Here is a 13,026-nt window from a genome sequence, read left to right on the forward strand (position 1 = left end):
TGATCTTGCCCTGTGAGGATGCAGATCTTCCCACGGGCCTCTGCTCAGCCTTGTAAGCCCTGCAGATCTTAAGAAATAAAGGTACTTCTACTTCCGTCTTTAAGGCACCGTCGGCGTTCGCCTGTGCGTAGTACCAATTGCACGGTGTGAGGATTCATGATGTCTGTGATGGGTAGATCAGTGGCTGCTTTGCATCTTTCTATACATGTGAAGCCTATATTAATGATTAGTGACTTGTATTTAGTTCTCGCCTTCTTGACTTAGAAATAGAAAACATCAATAGTATGCTTTTTATATAATATTTTACACTCAAGCCGTCGCTCTCATCTCAGCTACAGACTCCTGTTTCCCAATCGCCAACCGTTCAGCCGCCTCGCGACTGTAGGTAGGCCCCTTATAAGTCCGCATACCCTGGAACAACCACCAGATGCCGACAAGGGTCATAAGCCCGACGGTAATAACACTGGTGTAGTTCATATTCTGCACAGTCACCGGCAAGGTGAAGGGGAAGCAGAAGAACACCACCGTGACGGCGATGTAGAGGACCGCGAGGATATTAACCACATACCCAATTTTGTGGGGCATCGCAAAGGGCCCGGGGACAATACTTCGGCGCCGGGAGAGCACATGCGGGACAATAGCACCAGCATAGGACAGCGTGCTCAGAACAATAAATGACGAGATCAACGCCTGGAATGCCGTGGTGCTGCCCACGTAAACACAACCGAGACAGGAAACCATCACTGCCATGGCTACTGTGGCATTGACCGGACAGTCCAGCGTGGGGTGAACCTGGCCAAAGAACGAGGGAAAAGGGGTGGCATTGTCGCGCGCAAGCGACCACCACATCCGGCCACCGGTTGTGAGGGTTCCCACCAGTGTGGGAAAAGTGGCTAGGAAAAGCAGGGCGATAAGGCCTACTGCCCCAGCTGTAGAACCTGTTGCCTGCAGGTAGATCTCGGCGACGGGAAAATAATTGACGTTGGTGTTGAGAACGGCGTCAATATCATTGATACCATAGAACAGCGCAATGAGATAGACGAACGCGGTGAGAAAGGCTGTTAGAAGCTGCAGCATAATGCCCTGTGGCACCTTTCTCTCTGGTTGGGGAACTGAAGGTCGGGCATCGTTAGTATGTACAAGCTGGGGTCAGAGAGGCAAACGTGAAGGAACCGTATGGAGGGGAAGAAACCAGGACATATCTACATACCCTCTTCGGAAAGGTGGCTAATACAGTCCGGAGTACCGACCGCAAAGGCAGCATTCAGCAGCCCAGAAAGAAAGCAAATACCGTCGGACCAGCCACCAGTTTCGTTGTAGTAGGTTCTCCAGACTTGCGCATTGCTCGCGCGTCGACCACGCGGCATCGCGGCCAGCACAACGATGGTTATAAACAAACCACCCATGGACAGTACCAGCGAGATCCGATTGATGAGCGGAAGGTACCGATTTCCCAAACACACAATAGCACAGCACATCCATAGTACAATTAAGAAGACAATGAAGGGCTGCCAGCTATGCCATTCTACCCCCGGATGCCGTAGGAGATACATGGCAACCGCCTCATTCCCCAGAATTGAGCTCATCGAAGCTGCAGATAGCAACCAGGCGCAGGCATTGAGGTAGCCAGTGAAAAAGCCTGCAGCACGACCATACTTGCCTGCCACCACGGACGACCAATGATAGACACCACCTGCCGAGGGAATTGCAGAGGCCAGCTCAGAGAGGGATGCGGAGATGAATGCGTAAAAGACAGTGACCAGGATAAGTCCATATAAGACGGCCATAGGACCGCCATTATACAGTGCAGTCACAATCGTTCCTCCAGTAGCCGCCCAGGAACTATTAGCAATTAGTTATCTTGGTTAGGATCGGCGACTTCAGGAAGACAAGTAGGGGGCGACAGGGAACCCAGTGCAGACACATACTTGGCAATAATAATTCCCAGGCTGGTCAAGCTAAACAATCCGAAACCACGAACCAATTCCTGTTTATGGCCCAAGGCCGCTTCAAGGCGTGCTTCATCGACCTGGATGTTCCCCTTACTGGTGCGACTAGCGCTGTCTGGAGCCTGCTCCATTTTTAGGCCACCGAGCTGGAATCAATACAGAAATGGCGAGTCAGCAATGGAAAGTTCCAACCGCAGCAGGTAAGCAGAACAAAACAAAGGAAAAAGAAAAAAGGGCAGCCCGGAATTGGAGAAAGTAAACAGCGAGGCCGGGAAAGAATAGAAAGACATTGCGTAAGTTTCCGATAGTTGCTGCACGGGCGGGACGATATGCATCTCTATCAAATCGGTGCAGATACGCGAGGCGCACGCCGCAGCTCGCTTGACCCCCACCGCGCTAAGCATCGTGGTCAAGTCTTGCTGTCACTCTTCATTCGGTCGCATGAAGATTTAGCGTGTCGGGCCTGCTTTCCTTCAGCATTCTGAGCAGGGATATGAATCCTGGAAACATGCCAATCTGCAGACCGGGATTCGTGTACGGCATTAATATGTCCAACGGAGAAGCCCCATGTCTGGAACATGAGTCCTCGCCTGTTGATTGGAGTACCGAAGCGTCCCGGTCTAGCAAAATATGAACCTGTACGAAATTTTTAGCTTATCTTATAGACCTAGGGAGCGCCACTAACCCGCTGCCGTTGAAGAACTCGTGCATTTCGGATCGCTACTGGCACCTCGACACATACGTAGAGATCGCATCCGATCTACTATGGGAGATGCTTCACCCACTCCCCACCAGCTCATGGTAGAAGCAGTTGTCTTCTGGAGTATAGCTGTGGTGATCTGGATAGGGAGACTGTAGGGCGATCGTGTCTGCCCCTTGTCAAACACATCAGGAGCTAAGAATAAACAGCATCGCTCGAAGCATATCCAATGGAGGCATCCGAAACCTTCAAGGTGCGTATTGGGCCTCCAATCCACAGGATGCCGCAGGTATTCGGACCTTTGAGTACTATTTACGCAAAATACTAATAACAGAGTAGTCGATGACTACATTATGAGTGTCACCTTCGTACGTGTTCCATCATTTTTCTGATTATCGACGACTCGTATACAACCCCAACGGGCTCACACGACTCGGCTGACTCGTTAGGGTATCTACACGACACTCCTGGTCCTCATCAATATTTCTTCCAGTTACAACACCAACCTTTTCCCCACCGAGCAACTCCCACAGATACTGGCGGACCCCAAGGACGTGGCGAATCGAGTATATGGCAGCAAGATCGTGATTGGCCTGGAACAATGCATGCTTCTGTCGACATGGGGTGTCAAAACATGTCTCGTTGCCATGTATTGGAAGCTAACGAAGATGCTGAGCTGGCATCTCTTCGTTAAGCTCCTCGCCGGGTATGTCCTCCTCGGCTTCATTGTGATTGAGGTTACCTACTTCGCCGTGTATTGCCGACCGTTTCATGAATACTGGGCTGTTCCACCACAGAACGCACAGTGTGCAACATACCAACATTATTCCATCACGCAGGCGGTATTCAACCTTTCGTCAGATGCGTGCATGTTGATCATCCCGATTCCCCTACTGAAAGGGACGCAGATGTCGCTTCGCAAGAAGATTCTCCTCGTCAGTGTGCTCGGACTGGGAGTTTTCGTGATGATTGCCGCCATCCTCAACAAATATTTTAATTTCCACTCACCGCTCACCACGATCTACCAGATCTGGTATATTCGCGAAGCCAGCACCGCCATCTACGTGGCCAACCTCATGTGCTGGTGGCCCCTCCTACGAAAGCTTTTCGGCAATGTCTTGACACAATATCATAGTCGATACGCTACGAAGCAAGGGCATGCATCACATCCCTCCGGGGTCCTTTCCGGGGGTACCAGCTCCACAAAGCCTCCGGCCGATCGGAAATACGTGAATCCCAAACGATGGTGGCAGCCCAAGGGCCTTGGGGAGTCCTCTGCCCATGTAATTTCTACATCAGCCAGTCAGGAGGCGATCAATTTGCCCGTTCGTGACCCTCAAGCGGAAGGGCATTTGGAAATATGGCGTAAGGTGGACTACGATATCGAAGAAAGCTATGACGCAAATAAATAAGATCAAGCACTCCGAGTATTCTACTTTTCTTCTCCCTCTCCATATGTGGTGATAACTCTAGACTGCTCGGCCAGACAGCTACGCAGCACGTAGAAAGTACACCAAAAATATAAAAAAGAAGTTAAACGGACGATCAATTACGCTGCATCAAGATGATCGCAATCAACCGACAATAATAATCAAGCGGAACAATTCTTCAGCCGGACATGGGCTGAGCCAGTTTGCCGTGGGGCACAATTTATGCGGCCAGTTAATGCCTCTCATCTTTGAAATTTGCTTTCCAAATGTCTATCCATCGGGTGGGGCCGGCCACCAGTGTCAGAATAAAATTAATTCATGGTCTGGATGGCCAGAGGCCGCCGGATGTCTTTCCTTTTCATACACCAAGTGGAGTTGTTTAGGGTTTAAAGGGTTTAAAGGGTTTAACACTTTGGGCGGCGCGGGTTGGCCCGATCCCCGAGGCCGCGTTTTAGGGCTCCTACCCTGACATAGTGAGGTAAAGTGGATGAAGGAATTTCTTTTAATGAATCCCCTGCGTTGGCTGTCTCACATTCATATAAGTAACTTCTCTGCGGAGTACGCTCTCTTGTGTTCCTTTGCACTCCGTTCTGTTGGCTTCCGGTTCCTGTTTCCCGTGCTGGTTAAGAGCTAAACGCTGCCGATGCGATCGACACTGCATTAATAACGCAATTTAACCATGCCATTCAGTCATTTCAGTTTCTTAGACTTTGGCGCTTGGTTATCCGAATGGGGGCTAAATTACTAGTGCTCCGGTTTCGGCAACTCAGGCTGCACTTTGGAGCCTTTTTGCCTCCTAAGTACTTCGCGCCGGCTCGAACGCGTAAGACACCATAACGTAATTTTCAGCTGCAGACATGAAGCTCACTCATCGGTTTCTGGGGGTGGCTATGAGTCGTTCAACGCCATGCACAGTGGTCATGGTGCGAGGCGTAAATACACAGTGAGCGTGTGTCGATCCCCCACGGCGCTCGGCATAGGGTCGCATCCAGCAAGCCCGCCGCGGCGTTCGACTGTTCCCGCGCTGAGCATTCCGTACTCCGTAGGAAAAATGGAGTTACCCGACCCATAACTTGCATAAGCTTCTAATCGCTAACTAATGCACCTTCAAGTACATGAAGAACACCCTGTGAGAGCTCAGTACTGATCTGATATCATTACTTTTTTGCCTGGGTGCGACCGTGACTATCATTACGGATGTTGCGACTACTACCTTCTAATTCCCCCTCGCCCAGAATATATCATCCACGGTGGCACATAATATCCTAGCATTACAGCTGACGTAGATCTCACCGGGTCAATGATCGACGTGATCGGAATTGTCTTTCGTTCGAAGAAAGCCCAGGCCGACATTGTAAATGTGGCTCAGAAACCATACCAAAGTACTTGTGTCCAATAAGAACCAAGGCATATTCAGTTGGCATGCTATCTGCATCAAAAGTAAACCCGAAAGATACCATTCACTGCTAGAAAGCACGAATATGCTACTCCTTATCCACTGCGACCTATATTCCCAAGTACCGGACCAGACACAATTGTAGTGGACGAGGAACACAGCACTATCAACGAACAACAAAACATCAAGCAGTCAAACATAGCTCTTAGAAGAGAGGCTGGGCCGCGAAGTTCCATCGGCGGAAGCCGAATCAAATGATACCTGCGCTGGTAACGATGAAGTCCTTTGACTGCGCTAACGGACGCTCCTTGGCCTCCGTCTCATCGGCGTTGCGTCTGACAAAGTTGAATTGATAGCCATCGCTATTGGAATTAGTAAACTGATCACGAAGTGAGAGTAGTAGAACGTGTACATACTTTGCCGGAACACCGCTCACACCTTGAACTCTGTATGATTGGGCATCCCTGTTGATACCTTGATCGATACGCCTGGCATAGTTGGGGAAGTGTCGCATGTTGACCAGCCAGAGATCAAAGGACGGATTATCGGTGCTGGATTACAGACAGCATGTCAGCTCACTGTCAGTAACCTCAATGATAGAGAATCGGCGGTTTATAACTTACTTAACAGCGGTCCATGTAATTGTGGTGCCCGCCTGGAGGAAGATTCGATCACCCGTCATCGGAGTGCTGACCTCATAGGCTGCGACGGAAGACGCAAGAGCTGCGAGGCAAACGAGAATGAACCGCATCTTGGTGGCGATTGGGTGAAGCTGGGTGCTTTTCACGAAAATTGCTCGAGGTTGTAAAGTACTGGCAAGGTGTGTTTGTTCCTAGAGAGCGATGAGAAAGGAAACGGCGCAGAGCACGACGGCGATATATACCCATCAGCTGGAAATCAGGACACTTGCTTATGCCTCATCTTTCAAGCTGTTCCCGCTTGGACTCTGGATTATCGCCGAAGGTACATTCTACTCAACCGGTAGCCGAGAGACCTGAAATCCAAGAATGTCAATGCAGATCCAGTATCTATTGTACACCCCCATGCCCTAATCAAAGGGCGCTCATCGTTATCTCGTCGAATTGCAAATTGTAGTGACGCTCTTTCGTATGTAACTCGAAACAATTGTTAGCTGAAAGAGTCTCTCGCACTAGGATGGTCGCCGATACACTAAATGAGTAGAGAAAGAACTCCTGTTGGGGTGTGCAGCCGCTCACCGTCCTTGCAGAAATAGTTGCATTGCTTTCGATAAACGACCAAGTATCTTGTCTCGCGCGTCTCAGCATCCAGGGATGTATATAGTTGGAGATCAAAGTTGTTCGCATCCTATCCCACCGCACAACTCGATCGAAATTTTCTATTGCAGAGGGAAGATATATAGCTTGAAGTGCAGATATCTGTGTCACCAAACTCCCCGGCCTCCGGAACTTGAACGTTTTAGCTGCCGAAAATGATTTTATATTCAACCATGTCTACCGTAGGCCAAACCCGGTAACGTAAAGCTTGCCTGCATGCGCTGTTGTCCGAAGTGTGAACTGTACGCAAATGTCTATGCCGCGGGAGGTAATTATCGGACACCGAGCTACTGTCAGGCTACGATTCTGAGCATTCCTATGATGCAGTTTTTGGTTCAATATTTCAAATGATTTCGTACGATGCTGGATGTCATGGTATACTCGTTGCGTAAGTAGAGAGTAGTCAGACGGCAGTAGTTTTAGAGGTCTAGGATCCATGTAGCGAGACGATATCAAGGAGACGTGCGCTATGGCCGCTGGTCTGACGCCAGCTGCGTTCAGGGTGCACGACCTGGAGTTCATCAATGACAACCCTTCGCCAAGACGGCAGGAGTATGTAACTATCCGGGTAAATGAATGTTTGATTTTAATTTTGCTATTTCTGTGATGCCCTTGACAACCCTCAACTTGGTAAATTGAACGGCAGGCATTGGAATATGTTCCAACGGTGCTTGAAAGGATTACATGTTCTGTCGTCGGTTTTACTTATTACGATCTTGGTAACTCAGGGTTCCGTAATCCACCTGAAGTGTTTGAGTTACATTCTTCATAAGATAATGAAACAGCTATAGATCTCGTAGGCCATCTGAAGATTGACATGATGAGTCACACATTTTGACGCACTATCCCCTTCCAAAATTGCTTCTACGGATTAGTCTGGAGTTGAAATGAACTAGTAGTAGAGTGATGAAATCTGAATGGTAAACAACAAGAGCTTATGCTGGGATCCAAAGGCACACTACGTAGAAAGACTATATTAGACCTGTATAATATATTATCACCCCTGGATACTCTTTCTGACGGGGAGCTTATAATTGACGCTTAGCATGCCAATGTGCAAAATAGTATGCATAGAAAGAGGAGCATGTCTGGTAGGTCGCGAAATTAATCTTCTCCAGAGCAGGACTGCTTCCTCTGTGGTTCAGTGCATTTACATAGTTAAAGAGTGTGCCATTGTATTTTCAGGCCTTATGGAATTAGGCTGGACACCTACCCCAACGATACGGATAATATGGTTTTCCTTTCACACAACCAAGAAAATCAAAGAAGTTGATTGTTAGACGCTTCAGCCAGGTTTAGCCGTTCTCCTATGCTCAGGGTCTGGAGCGAACTAGACGTAGAATGATCTCCAATGAGTGAGCCAGGTTCAATGAGGCGTGAACAATCAAAAATGAGGATCGAAGACAGGTTGGAACATGGCACTTCTGTGAGGCTCCTTACCAATATTCTGGCGCGTCAATAGGCTGTACTGAAGCAGCTCTATGTCGGCTCATATTTACCTTTCTCAAACAACATCGGTAGACGGTCTATGTAGGTATATACCTAGTCAGCATGCTCTACTATACACATTACTAGACTATTACTGTCTGTTAAATAACTACTGAAACACAAGAAGGTTAGTAATTTCCCAGCTTCATTATAAGTACCATAGAAACCACCTAGGGTTCTGTTGGCATAGCTCTATGTTGCATCACGACTGAGTATATTCATTCGATGCGGATGCTACGACCGATGATTGCCAACACCACGTCATGTAGTACTATGTACAGTGCAATATCTCACATATGCTGTCTATATGGGAAAGGAGGAGAAGGCGGGCTACTCAGTGAGAGAGCTGATCAATCATTCCAATCCAGTTCTTGCTTACCATGATTCAGCGAAAGAGGAGAATAAGTGGAAGTCATTAATTGTACCAGTTCACCGAGACTGAAAACGGCTTAGGTAGTAGGACTCTGTAGCATCCTCCATCATAACCTTCTAATCCTGATGTCAAAACCTTGATGTATTTCCCGGCATTGCATTGAAATGGTGTGCTGGGCCAAAAAGACAGAGTATCGCACTCGCTGTCCTTAGGGTCCGCCTCTAATACCTGTCTTCATCTGTTTTCTACACATACATCTGAAGACCACATCTTTGTTCTTCTCACGCCTTGACTACGCTAAGGCAGAAGCATTACAAAACTACGAGAAATGGCTTCCGCTTTGGACAAATTCTTCGATGCGTATGTCAAATCAATGAAGCATTCACAGGAATCACCCTATTAATGCAAAGGACAGAGTCGACGACCTTTCTTCATCCTTTAAAGACAGTAAGATTTGGCTTACCCCCGGCTGCCTTGTATCTATCGCGATGTGATTGACATGGGCAATTATAGGGCTGGGAAAGGCCATCCACATGCAATCGGTTTCATCAGAGGCCGATAAGAGGGATGAGCTGACAAAAGTAAGTTTACTCCAACGGACGCATCCATCTAAGTCGCCATATATAGTCTGATGCTGATAAAGACTTCTCGCACCCTAGATGGCGAAATTTCTAGCGGACGAGCTCAACACCCTTGGGGCACAGGCAGAACCAAAGCTCCTGCCCAACAATCTGCCACCCGTTGTCATTGGCCATTATCCGAAGTCTCCAGACCAAACGAAGCCAACTATATTAATTTACGGTCACTACGATGTCCAGCCTGTTACAGGACAGCCCTGGCACTACGAGCCGTTTGAGCTTACCCAAGCCGGGGCTGTCGATGATGAGCGATACTATGGACGAGGTACGACCGACGACAAGGGCCCCGTCGTGGCCTGGGCCAATGTTATTCAGGCACACCAGAAGGCTGGGGTCGATATTCCAGTCAACCTACGCTTTTGCTTTGAAGGAATGGAGGAGTCCGGTTCTACTGGACTCGCGGAGTATCTTGCAAGTGAGGAGGGAAGGAAGATTTTCGAAGATGTCGATGCTGGCTGTATTTCAGACAACTATTGGCTTGATACTAAGAAGCCCTGCTTGACCTATGGACTACGAGGAATCAACTATTTCAAAATCACGATCTCTGGTCCCCCAACTCAGTTACACACTGGATTGTTTGGGGGCACTGTCTATGAGCCATTGACTGACTTGGTCACTCTCCTCTCGAAGCTGGTTGCTTCTCAGGGGAATATACTAGTCACTGGAATCCAGGAAGATATCGAGCTTCTAACGGAAGAGGAGGAAGAGACTTACGATAATATCGACTTCACTATGCAAGACTTCAACAATTCAATCGGCCCCAACACCGATTGCGGAATCTTCAATGACCCTAAGCGAATACTCATGGCGCGATGGAGGTACCCATCTCTGTCTATCCACGGGTTCGACGGTTCAGCAAATGGTCCCGAGACTGTGACCTCCATACCTCCCTGGGTGACTGGAAAGTTTTCCATTCGCACCGTCCCAAGTATGACTACAGAGCAAGTCACAGAGCTGGTAACGAACTATCTCAAGGGGGAATTTGAAAAGCTGAATAGCAAGAACCGCTTGGACATCGAGATGACTGATAGTGGCGAATGGTGGCGTACCGATCCACAGGCTAGGAATTTCAAAGCCGCTGAATTAGCCACACAAAAGGTTTGGGAGAATGTGACCCCAGACCTGACACGCGAAGGTGGAAGGTTAGTAGACTGTGATCTTTAGTTTGAGCCCATACCATGCTCTTCCGCCTGCAGGGTCTAGAAATGCCCAGTCAACTTGTTGCGCCTTGACACACTTAGTCCACACTACATATTTCCTTTCTTTGGGGACGACTCTAGAAGAAGGCGCCTTCACGGCTCCTTAATATCGGCACATACCTAGGAAGCTAACAATTGTACAGTATTCCTGTCGCATTGGATATCCAGGAAGGGCTAGGTAGCGACAAAAGCTTGATGTTGCTTCCAATAGGGACCTCGAGCGATGGTGCACATGGTCCTGACGAGAACATGAGGGTTCGAAACTATCAGAATGGTGTTAAAGTGCTGGGAGCCTACCTCCATTATTTTGCAGAGAAAGGTATCGAGGAATAGCCGTGTCGCCATTCCTAACTTTTTCAACCTTCAACTGTTTGTAATCGAGAATGCCTATCTTTACCTCCTTGCCTCTGAAAAACTGTTTGAGTATGGAACGCTATTTGTACGAGATTCTCCATGATCAACGCTTTTTATTTTCGCTTGAATTGAAATGGCAATCCACGTACGGGTACAGCATGCGAAAAGGAGGAGTATGATAGTAGTTGGTCCAAGAAAGATCTTCCCTCACCCTCGTTAATGACAAGCCATAGTCAAGGAGACACACAGATATCGCCAATCCCTCTTCATTTCCATCCGAGTCCTTCAATCCTATTTGTAGCCTCCCAAAGCTACAAGTATCATCAATCTCATGGTCCTTAGGACTTGGGGCGACCAGTGTCTATTCAAAAGACAAAACTCCAGATATACTATTTTGATGTGACATACAACATCCTATATTCAGGCCTCCATTGCAGCCACGCTTACCCAACGGGACAATGCATCTTTCAGTCTTTGTATCTCAATCTCGTCAGTCGAGACCCATGCGACGATACCATCAGGTCTTAACAGTAAACCCTTGAGCCCGAATGTCTCCTTTGCGCTCTGTCCACAGTATTGGATCATGAACTGCTGGGACTGTAAAGGCTCGACAAACTCTGCCACCCGGCTGTTGCCCCCGAAGTCAATAACCAAGAAGGATGCTTTCTCCAACTTAGCTCCAAGTCGCAGACCATCATCGAATTCAAAGTCCGGAGCGCTACAACCGACTAGTGGATGTGCACCGCCCAGCTCGTAGCGTAGTGAAAGTCCCCAGATGCGATCCGCGAGGTAAGTGGCCCCCTCTTGAGTTTTAATCATGTCACGCATGACATCCGCAATGGCCTGGCCATAGGGATCAGGGCGTAATATCGCCACTTGAGCGCGAGTCCACTCAAGCACTCGTGCGGCCTCTGGATGCCGCTCTTGATAATAAGTATCGAGCAGACCGGGAGATCCAACCCCCTTAACGGTAGCCGCAAGCTTCCAGCCGAGGTTCATGGCATCGCTAATCCCCGTGCTCAATCCTTGCGCGCCCAATGGGGAGTGGATGTGGGCACTATCACCAGCTAAAAGGATGCGTCCTTTACGATACTCTGTTGCTTGCTTCGCGCGATCGGTAAATGAGGAGGCTTGACGAAGCGCTTTGACAACGATGTTTGTGTCCGACACTTGGCGGAGTACTTCTTGAAAGTGTTCCCGCGTAATGGGTTGAGACCGGTCAAACCCCCTATTGAAATCGATGACATGCAGATGTCCAGGCCCGCTAAATATATACATTCCCGAGTCTGTGTGTGTAAATCCTGGCTGCAATAACTCTGGCTGGTCGAGATCGCACATCGCAATATAACCAGTGAACTGCGCTTCTGTCCCGACAAATTCAAATCCAGCAGCTTTGCGAACTGTGCTGCGTCCACCGTCACATCCGACTAGCCATTGTGCCGTAAAGCACTCATCGCCGGCCCATATCTGCACGGAGTCACCTTCATCGGTTAGTTGGGAGACTTCCCTTCCTCTGAGGATTTGTACACCGAGGGTCTCTGTGCGTTTCGTCAACACAGTCTCGAGACGTCCAAGAGAGGTTGGGCCAGGAAGAAAAGACGGTCCTGGCAAGTGATACGGCCAGCGTGAAAAATCAATATTGTTGGCATTAACCACCAAGCCCGCAAAATGTCCCCCAAACTGGAAGCCTTGGGTCTTTTCGAAATGCATCGGACGCTTCTCATCACCCATGATCTCCTGCAACATGCCACGACGGTAGAATGCTTCTACTGATGGGATATAGAGACCGCGACGACCAAATAATCCCTCCTTCCAAGGTGACCCTGGCTGTGTCTCACGTTCCAAGACGAGTACCGAGACACCAGCTGTGGCCAATTCACATGCGAGAAACAGTCCTACTGGCCCAGCACCAGCAATAACAACATCCCAAGTTTTGTCCATGATTTGCATCTCCACCAGCGGTTGGTTTTGTGATTTGACAGTGATCGAGCTGAGTTGCAAAACAAGCCTTTCACGAGTTGTTTTAAGTAGGCCATCTCGGGGTTTACTAACTTCCGCTCGGGCTGTCGAACACCGACGGCGCATATGAATCAACCTCTTACTGACCCCTTTACTAGACCACAACCAACAAAATTTTACATCAAGAAGGCACCTTCGTGTATGGATATTGCTTGGACAAGACATGCCACGCACCGTGCTGGACG

The 13,026-nt window shown here is 48.7% G+C and overlaps 5 protein-coding genes across 5 annotated transcripts; 2 read left to right on the forward strand and 3 right to left on the reverse strand.

Moving 5' to 3' along the window:
• Nucleotides 1-309: 309 nt before the first annotated feature.
• BDV37DRAFT_293756 (putative choline transport protein) lies at nucleotides 310-2,080 on the reverse strand (the record flags this gene model as incomplete). The annotated part of the gene is made up of 3 exons (XM_032089490.1): nucleotides 310-1,112; nucleotides 1,211-1,842; nucleotides 1,929-2,080. The coding sequence occupies 3 exons, from the start codon at nucleotides 2,078-2,080 to the stop codon at nucleotides 310-312; spliced, it is 1,587 nt and encodes a 528-aa protein (XP_031946456.1).
• Nucleotides 2,081-2,714: 634 nt separating this feature from the next.
• Nucleotides 2,715-4,061, forward strand: BDV37DRAFT_278111 (uncharacterized protein; the record flags this gene model as incomplete). Its single annotated transcript, XM_032085953.1, has 4 exons — nucleotides 2,715-2,803; nucleotides 2,859-2,938; nucleotides 2,989-3,017; nucleotides 3,099-4,061. 4 exons carry the CDS (start codon nucleotides 2,715-2,717, stop codon nucleotides 4,059-4,061), a joined length of 1,161 nt encoding a protein of 386 aa, XP_031946457.1.
• A 1,664-nt stretch (nucleotides 4,062-5,725) lies between these two features.
• On the reverse strand, nucleotides 5,726-6,226 carry BDV37DRAFT_278112 (GPI anchored serine-threonine rich family protein; the record flags this gene model as incomplete). Its single annotated transcript, XM_032085954.1, has 3 exons — nucleotides 5,726-5,837; nucleotides 5,892-6,026; nucleotides 6,099-6,226. 3 exons carry the CDS (start codon nucleotides 6,224-6,226, stop codon nucleotides 5,726-5,728), a joined length of 375 nt encoding a protein of 124 aa, XP_031946458.1.
• A 2,733-nt stretch (nucleotides 6,227-8,959) lies between these two features.
• BDV37DRAFT_278113 (uncharacterized protein) lies at nucleotides 8,960-10,801 on the forward strand (the record flags this gene model as incomplete). The annotated part of the gene is made up of 5 exons (XM_032085955.1): nucleotides 8,960-8,991; nucleotides 9,047-9,078; nucleotides 9,145-9,212; nucleotides 9,291-10,411; nucleotides 10,612-10,801. The coding sequence occupies 5 exons, from the start codon at nucleotides 8,960-8,962 to the stop codon at nucleotides 10,799-10,801; spliced, it is 1,443 nt and encodes a 480-aa protein (XP_031946459.1).
• A 441-nt stretch (nucleotides 10,802-11,242) lies between these two features.
• BDV37DRAFT_293759 (FAD binding domain-containing protein) lies at nucleotides 11,243-12,763 on the reverse strand (the record flags this gene model as incomplete). The annotated part of the gene is made up of 1 exon (XM_032089491.1): nucleotides 11,243-12,763. One exon carries the CDS (start codon nucleotides 12,761-12,763, stop codon nucleotides 11,243-11,245), a length of 1,521 nt encoding a protein of 506 aa, XP_031946460.1.
• Nucleotides 12,764-13,026: the final 263 nt, after the last annotated feature.

This window comes from Aspergillus pseudonomiae (assembly GCF_009193645.1).
Source record: "Aspergillus pseudonomiae strain CBS 119388 unplaced genomic scaffold BDV37scaffold_3, whole genome shotgun sequence".
Classification (NCBI taxonomy): Eukaryota; Fungi; Ascomycota; class Eurotiomycetes; order Eurotiales; family Aspergillaceae; genus Aspergillus; species Aspergillus pseudonomiae.